General features: G+C 41.0%; 2 protein-coding genes across 2 annotated transcripts in view; both read right to left on the minus strand.

The window, feature by feature from the left end:
• The window catches only part of LOC139561550 (ladderlectin-like), a 102,632-nt gene that overhangs the window by 86,954 nt on the left and 902 nt on the right, over nt 1–14,776 (minus strand). The window lies entirely within an intron of this gene.
• On the minus strand, nt 3,023–5,563 carry LOC139561570 (equistatin-like). Its single transcript, XM_071378799.1, has 6 exons — nt 5,453–5,563; nt 4,771–4,903; nt 4,196–4,259; nt 3,396–3,527; nt 3,212–3,307; nt 3,023–3,131 (listed from the first exon to the last, which is right to left on the minus strand). The coding sequence occupies exons 3-5, from the start codon at nt 4,245–4,247 to the stop codon at nt 3,228–3,230; spliced, it is 264 nt and encodes an 87-aa protein (XP_071234900.1). The 5' UTR covers nt 4,248–4,259; nt 4,771–4,903; nt 5,453–5,563; the 3' UTR covers nt 3,023–3,131; nt 3,212–3,227.

Genomic DNA, 14,776 nt, shown 5'->3' on the forward strand with positions numbered 1-14,776 from the left:
CTGTTTTCTGGAGCGCGCGAGAAGTGACCTGGTATTGCCTTCTGTAAAGCTGTCGTTATAGACGACTAATATCTCCGGCTTTGATTTTATTTGATACATGTGACAATATCATCGTAAAGTATGTTTTTTCAATATAGTTTTATTAGATTATTGAAATTTTTTCGGGACGTTAGGCGTGTTGCTTTGTCTGCGTATGTTCAGGAAGGAGAGCTTCGCGCCACTTTGCTAGCTTTCCGTGCTAATTGACTGGAGAAGAGGACATTCTAAATCCAAACAACGATTGTTCTGGACAAAGGACCCCTTGTACAACATTCTGATGGAAGATCATCAAAAGTAGGACCCATTTTATGATGCTATTTCATATATCTGTCGAACATGTGAACTAGTAGTTTGCGCCCAGATTTTGGGCACGCTCTCGCCATAACGTAAACTGCATGTCGTAATGAAGTTATTTTTAGAATTCTAACACGGCGATTGCATTAAGAACTAGTGTATCTATCATTTCCTATACAACATGTATTTTTTAGTAATGTTTATGAATAGTTATTTGGTCAGAATATGTGAGTGTCAGAAAAATATCCGGACGTTGTGGGAAAAAGATGCTACGTTAGCACAATGTATAACCACTGATTTCAGCTCTAAATATGCACATTTTCGAACAAAACATAAGTGTATGTATAACCTGATGTTATAGGACTGTCATCTGATGAAGCTTATCAAGGTTAGTCAAAAATTATATATCTTTTGCTGGTTTGTTACGATCGCTAACTTTCGCTGCTGGTAAATGGCTTGTGTTTCTGGCTATTGTGGTAAGCTAATATAATGCTATATTGTGTTTTCGCTGTAAAACACTTAAGAAATCGGAAATATTGGCTGGAATCACAAGATGCCTGTCTTTCATTTGCTGTACACCATGTATTTTTCAGAAATCTTTTATGATGAGTATTTAGGTATTTGACGTTGGTGTCTGTAATTACTCTGGCTGCTTCGGTGCTATTTCTGACGGTAGCTGTGATGGTAGCTGCAATGTAAAACTGATTTATAGCTCAAATATGCACATTTTTCGAACAAAACATAGATTTATTGAATAACATGTTATAAGACTGTCATCTGATGAAGTTGTTTCTTGGTTAGTTTGGTTGGTTCTTGGTTAGTTAGGTTGGTTTTGTGCATGCTACCTGTGCTGTGAAAAATGTCTGTCCTTTTTTGTATTTGGTGGTGAGCTAACATAAATATACGTGGTGTTTTCGCTGTAAAACATTTTAAAATCGGACATGTTGGCTGGATTCACAAGATGTTTATCTTTCATATGCTGTATTGGTCTTGTTAATGTGTGAAAGTTAAATATTTCTAAAAAATATATTTTGAATTTTGCGCCCTGCACTTGAAGTGGCTGTTGTCATATTGCGCCCGGCTTCGGGCTTGCAGCCCAAAGAAGTTAACTGCCTTGTTCAGTGGCAGAACAACAGATTTTTACCTTGTTAGCCTTGGGATTCGAACTTTCAGCCTTTCGGTCCAAGTCCAACGCTCTAAGGATCAGCTGTCAGAGCAGCTTACCGTGCACTGCACCTGTACACAGCCCCTCTGTAAATAGCCCATCCAACTACCTCATCTCCATATTATTTGTTGCTCTTTTGCACCCCAGTATCTCTACTTGCACATCATCTGCACATCTATCAATCCAGTGTTAATATTACATTTTAATTATTTCACCACAATGGCCTATTTATTGCCTTACCTCTCTAATCTTAGTTCATTTGCACACACTGTACATAGATGTTTCTATTGTGTTGACTGTATGTTTGTTTATCCCATGTGTAGCTGTTGTTTTTGTCACACTGCTTTGCTTTACCTTGGCCAGGGCACGGTTGTAAATGAGAACTTGTTACTGGCCTACTTGGTTAAATCAAGGTAATATAAAATGCTGTGGTAGCCATGCTGGTTAAGTGTGCCTTGAATTCTAAATAAATCACTGACAGCGTCACCAACAAAGCAGCCCCACACCATCACACCTCCATGCTTCACGGTGGGAACACCACATGCGGAGAACATCCGTTCACCTAGTCGGCGCCTCAAACCAAAAATTTGGACTAAGACCAAATGACAGGTTCCCACAGGTCTACTCATTGCAGCAGAGGTAACTACAGTGTGTCTTCCTTTCCTGTGGTGATCCTCGAGAGCCAGTTTCATCATAGCGCTTGGTTTTTGAGACTTCACTTGAAGGTTCAAAGTTCCGCATTTTCTGACCTTCATGTCTTAAAGTAATGGACTGTTTCTCTTTGCTTATTTGAGCTGTCCATGCCATAATATGGACTTGACATTTAACATGTAGGACTTAGTATACCACCCCTACCTTGTCACAACTGATCTGCTCAAACACATTGAGGATAGAAATTCCACAAGCACACCTGTTAACTGAAATGCATTCCAGGTGACTACCTCATCTAGTTGAGAGAATGCCGAGTTTGTAAAAAGCTGTCAAGGTAAAGGGTAGCTACTTTTTGATTTGTTTAAGACATGATGCCATAGGTGTTATTTCATAGCTGTCTTCACTGTTCTACAACATAGAAAATAAAACCCTGGTATGAGTAGGTGTGTTCATTTTGGACTGGTTCTGTAACTATAGTAGATCTAGCCTGTAGAAGCTATTGGGATCCTCCTCTTTTTAATAGAAGCCATCAGGCTGTTTTCACACAATTGCATAGGTTATAGAAATGTTGTGCAACATGAGCTCATGAAGTGATTTAGATTTGCTTTGATGTCAGAGTGATTAGAGGGACAATAGAGTGCTGAGTACCAGGCAGTTAGCAAGTGTGGTAGAAGACTACTAATGACCATCAGCAGCATCAGAGCTTGGAGAAGCTCAATTACTAAATGGTCACGTGGAATTTGACTGCCTTCATGTCCTGTAACTGCCGGTGTGGTGGTAATACAGTCACCATAACAGTCCTACTCCTTCCTCCACTTCCCAGAAATGGACCAGTTCAGATACATTGTTCAACATATCACACCAACAAGGAAGTAAGTAAATCAACAGTTTAATATCAGGATTTCTCCATGCGAATCAGTTCCTGTAGTACAGTAAAGACAACTGTTCGTCTTTTCAACGTCTTCATTCCAACGCCTTTCACCTACAATTATACAAAAAACATCATCAATAATCAGCTGCAAAGTAGTAACATTTAGTGAATGAGTATGTATATACATGCACCTTGGTGGAACAGTTGCTAGCAGTTGCTAGCAGTGCCTGGTGGAGTATCAGTACCCGGGACCTTCTGTCCAGTACTGGTCACACACCAACAGTGACCTACCAGAAAGACATGTTGCATATACAATATATACACATTGAAGTGTCACATTAAACTGAATTGAGAATTTTGTGCGGCCGTGTTAACCTGTAGATCCCCAACATTGCTCAGGGGTGTATTGGCCATTGTAGTCACACGTGGGGACGTAGGCTCCAATTGAGCCATTTAAAGCGGCATCTCTAGCATCCTCACATGGGGTCTTGGGTCGTATCATAGCATCTGGACACAGGTAACATACATTGTAATGTGACCATAACATTGCAGGACAATATACATTTCTGGACATACATTCTGGAATCTTGGGGTGCGTCCACTATGTGCCCTATTCAGAAGTAGTTTATACGGAATAGGGTTCCATTTCAGATGCAACCTAGGTACTTCCTGTCTAAATATTGAAGTTCTGCTACTTGTTTAAAAGGCCTGTAGAGTCAAATTCCAGTTTCGTAGAAGAGCTGATGAAACTAAGACTGGAAATTGTATCAGTGTTATTTCCTGTTAGTTGCTAGACAATATAATCAAACAAACCGTTCATATCAGAATACCTCAGTCCCGCATCTAGACACCAATATACATCTCTGGAACTAGAGGAGTGGCAGGTAGCCTGCTGTTTGAGAGTTGGGCCAGTAGTTCAAATCAGTGAGCTGACTAGTTGATATATCCGTCTATGTGCCCTTCAGCAAGGCACAACCTTCATTTCTCCAGTGTCAAGGTTGATAATGGCTGACCTCTCAGAGGGTGTCCCATGGAGAACCGGTTATGAATAGAAACACATTTCCAAATCACACCTGCGTATTAACACCTACATGTGTGTGAAGTAGGACAGAGCAACACCAACAAATGTTTTTATTAAAATGTAGGTGAGTAAGTGTGAGGTATGTCACGCTTACCTCCCAGAGCAAAAGCTGTGCTGACAAGCAGAATGATGGTCAATGTCGCCATGGTAATCGTCTCCTGAGAGAGAAAGAGTGTAAGATTAGTTGAGCATTTTAAATCTGGAATGGCTGTGGGTACTAGAGGAGAGGTTAAGGAAACCCACTGTAAGGTACAAAACTTAAGCAGCATTTTCTAAACCCAGTACTGAGGACCCCAAGAAGCGAGTATGGGCAACACGGTGCTACTAGTCTTCTGCCAAAACTCAGGTATCATTTCTTCAACCACATACAATAGATTAGCCTGGCACACAGGAATATGTATCCTTCCCAAATGGCTCCTCATTCCTTATGTAGTGAACAACCTTTGACGAGGGCCTACAATGAACTACATAGGGAAAGGGAAGCATTACAGATATTGTCAGACACTACCCATTTACTGCAAAGGTACGGATTAGTCTATGCGCTTAAATTCAGGGGGCCGCTCCACAAAAAGGCACAACTATATATTGTACTACGTTTGACAAGGGGCAAATAACATTTAGGTACCATTTGAGATGCAGATAGTTGATTAAATAATGATGCACTCTCACCTTCTGCACTCTTCCAAGGGATTCACTGGGTGTCTCTCTGTTGTCTGTGAGTTATGGTCTACCTCTTCCACCTCTCCTTTTAAAGGACCTGTCACAGGTGTGACTAGTTGCCTCATTAACCCAACAAGAGATCCTGTTGTCGGGCCATTAGTTAGTGGTGTAAAGCACTTAAGGAGAAATACTTTCAAGTACTACTTAAGTCGTTTTTGGGGGTATCTTTACTTTACTATTTATATTTTTGACAACTTTCACTTCACTACATTCCTAAAGAAAAGAATGTACTTTCTACTCCATACATTTTCCCTGACACCCAAAAGTACTCGTTACATTTTGAATGATTAGCAGGACAGAAAAATGGTCCAATTCACCCACTTATCAAGAGAACGTCCATGGTCATCCCTGCTGCCTCTGACCTGGCAGACTCACTAAATACAAATGCTTTGTTTGTAAATTGTGACTGAGTGTTGGAGTATGCCCTTGGCTATGCGTAATTATATTTTAAAAAACAAGAAAATGGTGCCGTCTGGTTTGCTTCATGTAAGGAATTTGAAAATATGTATCCTTTTACTTTTGATACTTAAGTAAATTTGATCAATTCAATTTAATGTTGATACTTCAGTATATTTAAAACCGAATAATTTTAAACCTTTACTCAAGTAATATTTTACTGGGTGACTTTCACCTTTACTTGAGTCATTTTCTCTGAAGGAACCTTCATAGGCAGTGAAGAGAGTCGTAGAGGAAGATGGGTCCAGTTTAGAGGGATCCTGAGAGGCTCCCTGTGAGTATGCCGAGGCCAATAGAGAGTGATAGGAATAACATGTGTTTCAGTAAGGTTTCTTAGCATTCATAGCCATGGTTATCAACTGTGATGCAGAAATGGAACACAAATCACAGAAAATAGATGTTGTGGTGGTAGCTGCAGAGAACTCCTTGGGTTATGAGATTTTACAGCAGAAGAGTTACAAGGTGTGATGAACGATAGTGTCCCGTTCTCCCAGGCTGCCGGCCTGCTGTAGGATCAGATTGGGCAAAGTAGTGGAATAGTGGTGAGGTTATAATGGGTCTAGGATCAGATAGGGTCATGTAGTGGAATAGTGGTGAGGTTATAATGGGTCTAGGATCAGACTGGGCCAAGTAGTGGAATAGTGGTGAGGTTATAATGGGTCTAGGATCTCACACTAGCACGAGCGAGCGAGCGCACACACACACAAACACACACACATACTAAATTCTCCAATTCAGTTCACCTCGGGATCGGTGTCCCTCCTGCGGGATGGTTGAGCTAACGTGCGCTAATGTGATTAGCCTGAGGTTGTAAGTAACAAGAACATTTCCCAGGACATAGACATGTCTTTTTCGGGCAGAAATCTTAACTTCTTGTTAATCAAACTGCACTGTCCAATTTACAGTAGATGTTACAGTGAAAAAATGCCATGCTATTGTTTGAGGAGAGTGTACAGTTATCTACTTGAAAATGTATATATTGACCAATTAGGCACATTTGGGTAGGCTTTATACAACATTTTGAATAGAAATGCAAAACTTTGCTAATACACTGCTGCAATCTAGCAGCCAAAATATAAATTGTGCCTAGTCAGATAATGTTTAATAAGTCAGATAATGTTCATTAACAAATTAGGCACATTTGGGCAGTGTTGATACAACATTTTGAACAGAAATGAAATGGTTCATTGGATCAGCGTAAAACTTTGCACATACAATGAACCCCATCTAGCCAAAATCTAAATTCACCTGGGCTGGAATAAAACATTATGGCCCCTGTTTCGAGACAGATGCATGATAATTGTCCATTCTAAATCGAAACAAATTGCACACATTTAGTACATTTAAAGACAAGATTAAATCAAGAATAGTCTGATGGGTGACAATATTAGCCCATCAGTTGTGAATGATGCCCAGTGGAATTCAAGAAACAGCACATACCTTTTTTTGGGCCACTTTTTCAAATCATAGTGCCACACCTCATGTAGCTGAGCCCATAGGCCTATATGTTTTATTTTACCTTTATTTAACTAGGTAAGTCAGCTAAGAACAAATTCTTATTTTCAATGACGATCTAGGAACAGTGGGTTCAGAGGCAGAACGACAGATTTGTACCTTGTCAGCTCGGGGATTCAATCTTGCAACCTTTCGGTTACTAGTCCAACACTCTAACACTAGGCTACCCTGCCGCACCATATGTTTTTATAAGGTTTGTATCACAACTAAAGTGGCCAAATAACTTGTTAAAATGAAGCCCATTAATCCTCTTTACAATGGGTGTAGAGCCTAACTGGAATATATTTGCAGCGCGTGAGTTTCTCATTTGGGGAAAATCATTTTCACTCTAAATTTGCAGCTTGATGATAAAAGCAAAATGAAAAGCTGAAAAGTCTTGAGTCAATAAGTATTCAACCTCTTTGTTATGTCAAACCTAAACAAGTTCAGGAGTAAAGATGTTCTTATCAAGTCACATTATAAGTTGCATGGACTCACTCTGTGTTCAATAATAATGTTTGACATGATTTTTGAATGACTACCTCATCTCTGTACCCCACACATATAATTATCTGTAAGGTCCCTCAGTCGAGCAATGCATTTCAAACACAGATTCAACCATAATGACCAGGGAGTTTTCCAATGCCTTGCAACCAAGGGCACCTATTGAAAGATGGGTAAAATAAAAAAAGCAGATATTGAATATCCCTTTGAGAATGGTATTAATTACACATTGGATGGTGTATCAATACACCCAGTCACTGCAAAGATACAGGCGTCCTTTCTGTCCGGAGACTGAGATGGACATTGCAACATATTGATTTTGTGGTCATTTAACCATTTCATTGTGGATTTTGATGTGTGCTTGGGGGTTATTGTCTTGCTTGAAGATCCACTTGCAGCCAATGTCAGCATCCCGGCAGAGAGAACTAGTTTTTTGGGGGCTATAATGTCCTTGTACTTGGTACCAAGTTTATGATGCCGTTGAGCTTAAAAAGGGCCACAGAACCAGGGAAGCAAAAAAGCTTCATAAACGTGAAAGATGCAGAACCGTATTTTACTGTAGGTATGAGGTACTTCATAAACGTGAAAGATGCAGAACCATATTTTACTGTAGGTATGAGGTACTTCATAAACGTGAAAGATGCAGAACCATATTTTACTGTAGGTATGAGGTACTTCATAAACGTTAAAGATGCAGAACCATATTTTACTGTAGGTATGAGGTACTTCATAAACGTGAAAGATGCAGAACCATATTTTACTGTAGGTATGAGGTACTTCTCTGCACATGCTTCTGTTTTTCCACACCAAAACCACCGCTGAAGTTCATGACTAAAGAGCTCTATTTTCATGTCATCTGACCATAGCACCGCCTGGAGTTTGATAAATGGCACTTGGATTGGAACCGGTGCTATTTCCTCCTTAAAGGGATAGTGCAATATTTTGGCAATTAAAACCTTTTTCTTCTGCTCTCAGAGTTAATAATTGTGCTGAAGCTACAGTAGTTCATTTAAAATCTTCCTTCAAACTAAAGAAAGAGGGCTAAATTGCCAAAATCTCACACTATCCCTTTAACTTTTCTAGGGTAGGGGTCAGCATTCGGAATTTTGGATGAAAAGCATGCCCAAATTAAAAATGTAATTAAATTGCCAGCTACTCATCCCCAGAAGATATGATATGCATATCAATAGTATATTTTGATGGGAAACCCTCTGAAGTTTCTAAAACTGTTTGAATCATGTCTGTGAGTATAACAGAACTCATATGGCAGGCAAAAACCCCGAGGGCAAACCATTCAGATTTTGAGTTTTAAATTATGTTTCATTGGGAATCCAGATTTCTAAGGGACCTTCTTGCAGTTCCTACCGCTTCCACTGGATGTCAACAGTCTTTAGAAATTATTTGAGGTTTTTTTTGGTTGAGGTTATTCCTTTGTGTAATGAAGAAGTACGGCCATCTTGAACGAGGGTCACTTGAAGTGTCCTGTTAGATAGAGGCGCCTGATCAGAAAGCTAGCTACAGTTTGTTTTAATCCTGTATTGAACACAGATCATCCCGTCTTCAATTTTATCGATTATTTACATACAAAAATACAAAAATACCTAAAGTTGTATTACAAAAGTAGTTTGAAATGTTTTGGCAAAGTTTACAGGTAACCTTTGAGATATTTTGTAGTCACGTTGAGCAAGTTGGAACCGGTGTTTTTCTGGATCAAACGCACCAAATAAATGGACATTTTGGAAATATATCGAAGGAATTAATCGAACAAAAGGACCATTTGTGATGTTTATGGGACATATTGGAGTGCCAACAACAGAAGCTCGTCAAAGGTAAGGCATGAATTATATTTTTATTTCTGCGTTTTGTGTCGCGCCTGCAGGGTTGAAATATGCTTCTCTCTCTTTGTTTACAATGGTGCTATCCTCAGATAATAGCATCGTTTGCTTTCGCTGAAAAGCCTATTTGAATTCTGACATGTTGGCTGGATTCACAACCAGTGTAGCTTTAATTTGGTATCTTTCATGTGTGATTTAATGAAAGTTCGATTTTTATAGTAATTTATTTGAATTTGGCGCTCTGCATTTTCTCTGGCTCTTGGCCAAGTGAGACAGTAGCGTCCCGCCTAAACTCAGATTTTTGGATATAAATATGAACTTTACCGAACAAAACATACATGTATTGTGTAACATGAAGTCCTATGAATGTCATCTGAAGAAGATCATCAAAGGTTAGTGATTAATGTTCTCTTTATTTCTGCTTTTTGTTACTCCTCCTCTTTGGCTGGAAAAATGGCAGTGTTTTTCTGTGACTTGGCTGTGACCTAACAGAATCGTTTGGTGTGCTTTTGTCGTAAAACCTTTTTGAAATCGGACACTGTGGCTGGATTTACAACAAGTGTATCTTTAAAATGGTGTAAAATACTTGTATATTTTGAGGAATTTAAATTATGGAATTTCTGTTGTTTTGAATTTGGCACCCTGCAGTTTCACTGGCTGTTGATGAGGTGAGACAGCAACTACTATTAGTAAGGTGTAAAGTTACTGTTCTCATTCTCCAGAAGGGACAGAGTCCCTTAAAAGAAAAGTGGTGTCTTTTGCTAATGTGGTTAGCTAATAGATTTACATATTGTGTCTTCCCTGTAAAACATTTTAAAAATCAGAAATGATGGCTGGATTCACAAGATGTGTATCTTTCATCTGGTGTCTTGGACTTGTGATTTAATGATATTTAGATGCTAGTATTTACTTGTGACGCAATTCTAGGCTATGCTAGTCAGCTTTTTTACTGATGGGGGTGCTCCCGGATCCGGGTTTGGGAGGAATTAGAGGTTAAGGGGGAACCAATTATCTTTTGGCTCCACAATGTCTGTACGCCAGTCACTCCCTCCTTTTCTCATTGGGGGGAGGAGTATGGCAGTGTCTGGAACCATTGTATGTCCCCTCTGATGTTGCCCTTCTCTTGACCTAGTATATGACCTAGAGGCTCACTCCCCTCAGTGAGCTTGTCCAGGAGGGGAGAGAAGAGATGGGAGTATCTAAAGTTGAGATGGGAGTATCTAAAGTAGACAATTGATATATGCCATGCACATTTGTGGCCTGCTGGAGGTCATTTTGCAGGGCGCTGGCAGTGCACCTCCTTGCACAAAGGCGGAGGTAGTTGTCCTGCTGTTGGGTTGTTGCCCTCCTACGGCCTCCTCCACGTCTCCTGATGTACTGGCCTGTCTCCTGGTAGCGCCTCCATGCTCTGGACACTACGCTGACAGACACAGCAAACCTTTTGCCACAGCTCGCATTGATGTGCCATCCTGGATGAACTGCACTACCTGAGCCACTTGTGTGGGTTGTAGACTCCGTCTCATGCTACCACTAGAGTGAGAGCACCGCCAGCATTCAAAAGTGACCAAAACATCAGCCAGGAAGCATAGGAACTGAGAAGTGGTCTGTGATCACCGCCTGCAGAATCACTCCTTTTTTGGGGGTGTCTTGCTAATTGCCTATAATTTCCACCTTTTGTCTATTCCATTTGCACAACAGCATGTGAAATGTATTGTCAATCAGTGTTGATTCCTAAGTGGACAGTTTGATTTCACAGAAGTGTGATTGACTTGGAGTTACATTGTGTTGTTTAAGTGTTCCCTTTATTTTTTTGAGCAGTGTATATTTTGTATACATTTTTTCATCTCAATTTCCATCTACGGCCTGAACATACTGTCCTGCAACCCACCTCACCCAATGTGGTATGGATCTGCTATGTTTTACACTTTAGAACCGGAAGCCCCATTAGAAGCTAGCCAGCTAACTATCTTCCAGCAAGTATTCAGTTAGCCACTGCTAGCGGTCATCACCGTTAACTCGGACATCAGCCAGCCCGGTCCATTTCTGCCAGTATGCACAGCGCGATATCAACCCAGAGCATATCGGACTGCTTTTTCTCTACCACATCTCCTGATTCCTATCGCAAGCTCTGAACCTTTACACCTGATCATCGCAGCTAGCTAGCTGCAATCCGAGTGGCTACTCTTGGCTAACGTCTCTGTCCCGATGCAAGCACCAGTTAGTCTGGAGCTAGCCTCGAGCTAGGCCCACCATTAGCAAGTGTGGTAGACTACTAATGACCATCAGCAGCATCAGAGCTTGGAGAAGCCTAACTACTACATGGTCACGTGGAATTTAACTGCCTTCATGTCCTGTAACTGCCGGTGTGGTGGTAATACAGTCACCATAACAGTCCTACTCCTTCCTCCACTTCCCAGAAATGAACTGGTTCAGATACATTGTTCAGCATATCACACCAACAAGAAAGAAAGTAAATCAACAGTTTAATCTCTGGATTTCTTCATTTATTTGTATAGAATGTGAATCAGGTCCTGTAGTACAGTAAAGACAACTGTCAAAGTCTTCAACATCTTCGTTCCAACGCTTTTCATCTCTGTCCACATCTACAATTACAGACACAACAACAACATAAACATCCAGAACCAGCTGCAAAGAAATAACATTTAGTGAATGAGTGAGAGTGTGTGTGTTGTTGTGTGTATATACCTTGGTGGACAAGTGGCTAGAAGTTGCTAACAGTTGGTAGCAGTGCCTGGTGGAGTCTCAGTACCCGGGATCTTCTGTCCTGTTCTGGTGACACACCAACAGTAACCTACCAGAAATAGACATGTTAATAACCTGTTACATATACAATATTTACACATTTTACTGTAACACATTGAATTTGTCACGTTCAACTGAATTGGAGAATTTACTGTGGGCTTGTATGTGTGTGTGTGCGCGTGTTAACCTGTAGAGCCGGAACATTGTTCAGGGGTGTATTGTCCATCGTCGTCACAAGTGGGGATGAAGGCTCCAATTGGGCGCCTTAGCGCGGCATCTCGAGCACGCTCACAGGGGGTCTTGAGTTGTATGATACCATCTTGATAGACAGGTAACATACATTGTAATGTGTACATAACATAACATTGCTGGACAATGTATGGACATGCGTATGGACACAATATACATTGCTGGAAGCTTGGGCTGTGAATCTCAATCTTATACATCAACATACATCTCTGGAACAGGAGGAGTGGCAGGTAGCCTAGCGGTTAGAGAGTTGGGCCAGTAACACAAAGGTTGCTAGTTTGAATCCCTGAGATGTGAAGTTGAAATATCTGTCTATGTGCCCTTGAGCAAGGCATAACCTTAATTTATCTGGTGTCACGGCTGACCTTTTTTTAAACTGTCTCTTCTCTCTAGGGAGGTTTCCATGGCTTGGAAGACATCCACGGTTTGTCTTTTTATTTTTATGGGGAGATCAAGCTGATCCTAAATGTTTATGGCCTATTGCTATTTTTCCCTGTTTATCAAAAGTTTTGAAAAACTTGTCAATAATCAACTGACTGGCTTTCTTGATGTCTATAGTATTCTCTCTGGTATGCAATCTGGTTTCCGCTCAGGTTATGGATGTGTCACTGCAAACTTAAAAGGTACTCAATGATGTCGCCATTGCCCTTGATTCTAAGCAATGTTGTGCTGCTATTTTTATTGACCTGGCCAAAGCTTTTGATATGGTAGACCATTCCATTCTTGTGGGCCGGCTAAGGAGTATTGGTGTCTCTGAGGGGTCTTTGGCCTGGTTTGCTAACTACCTCTCTCAAAGAGTGCAGTGTATAATGTCAGAACATCTGCTGTCTCAGCTGCTGCCTATCACCAAGGGTGTACCAAAAGGCTCAATCCTAGGCCCCACGCTCTTCTCAATTTACATCAACAACATAGCTCAGGCAGTAGGAAGCTCTCATCCAGATGATATGCAGATGATACAGTCTTATACTCAGCTGTCCCCTACCTGGAGTTTGTGTTAAATACTCTACAACAAAGCTTTCTTATTGTCCAACAAGCTTTCTCTGGCCTTAACCTTGTTCTGAACACCTCCAAAACAAAGGTCATGTGGTTTGGTAAGAAGAATGCCCCTCTCCTCTCTGAGGGTTTAGAGCTTGAGGTAGTCACCTCATGCAAGTACTTGGGAGAATGGCTAGACTGTACACTGTCCTCTTGTGGATCGCCTTCCACAAGCTGCCCACAATAAGTTGGTTGAATTTTGGCCCATTCCTCCTGACAGAGCTGGTGTATCTGTGTCAGGTTTGTAGGCCCCCTTGTTTGCACATGCTTTTTCAGTTCTGCCCACAAATGTTCTATAGGATTGAGGTCAAGGCTTTGTGATGGCCACTCCAATACCTTGACTTTGTTGTCCTTAAGCCATTTTGCCACAACTTTCGAAGTCTGCTTGGGATCATTGTCCATTTGGAAGACCCATTTGCATCCAAGCATTACCTTCCTGACTGATGTCTTGATGTTGCTTCAATATATGCACATCATTTTCCATCCTCATGATGCCATCTATTTTGTAAAGTACACCAGTCCCTCCTGCAGCAAAGCACCCCAACAACATGATGCTGCCACCCCCGTGCTTCACGGTTGGGATGGTGTTCTTGGCTTGCAAGCCTCCCCTTTTTCCTCAACTTAACAATGTCCATTATGGCGAATCAGTTCTGTTTTTGTTTCATCAGACCAGAGGACATTTCTCCAAAAAGTACAGTATTTGTCCCCATGTACAGTTGCAAACCGTAGTCTGGCATTTTTATGGCGGTTTTGGAGCAGTGGCTTCTTCCTTGCTGAGCGGCCTTTCAGGTTATGTCGATATAGGACTCGTTTTACTGTGGATATAGATACTCTTGTAGCTGTTTCCTCCAGCATCTTCACAGGGTCCTTTCCTGTTGTTCTGGGATTGATTTGCACTTTCCACACCAAAGTACGTTCACCTCTAGGAGACAGAACGCGTCTCCTTCCTGAGTGGTATGACGGCTGTGTGGTCCCATGGTGTTTATACTTGCGTACTATTATTTTTACAGATGAACATGGTACCTTCAGCCGTTTGGAAATTGCTCCCAAGGATGAACCAGACTTGGAGGTCTACATTTTTTTCTGAGGTCTTGGCTGATTTCCTTTGATTTTCCCATGATGTCAAACAAAGAAGCACTGAGTTTGAAGGTAGGCTTTGAAATACAGCCACAGGTACACTTCCAATTGACTCAAATGATGTCAATTAGCCCATCAGAAGCTTCTAAAGCCATGATATTATTTTCTGGAATTTTCCAAGCTGTTTAAAGGCACAGTCAACTTACTGTATGTTAACTTCTGACCCACTGGAGTTGTGATACAGTGAATTATAAGAGAAATAATCTGTCTGTAAAAATTTTGGGGAAAAATGACCTGTGTCATGCACAAAGTAGATGTCCTAACCGACTTGCCAAAACTATAGTTTCTAACAAGAAATGTGTGGAGTGGTTGAAAAACAAGTTTTAATGACTCCAACCTAAGTGTATGTAAACATCCACCTTCAACTGTAAGTGTGAGGTGTGTCACTCTTACCTATGGGAACAAAGGTGTCTCCCAGAGCAAAAGCTGTGCTGACAAGCAGAAGGATGGTCAATGCCACCATGGTGATAGTCTGGAGAGAG

Source organism: Salvelinus alpinus, chromosome 31 (assembly GCF_045679555.1).
Source record: "Salvelinus alpinus chromosome 31, SLU_Salpinus.1, whole genome shotgun sequence".
NCBI classification, from domain to species: domain Eukaryota; kingdom Metazoa; phylum Chordata; class Actinopteri; order Salmoniformes; family Salmonidae; genus Salvelinus; species Salvelinus alpinus.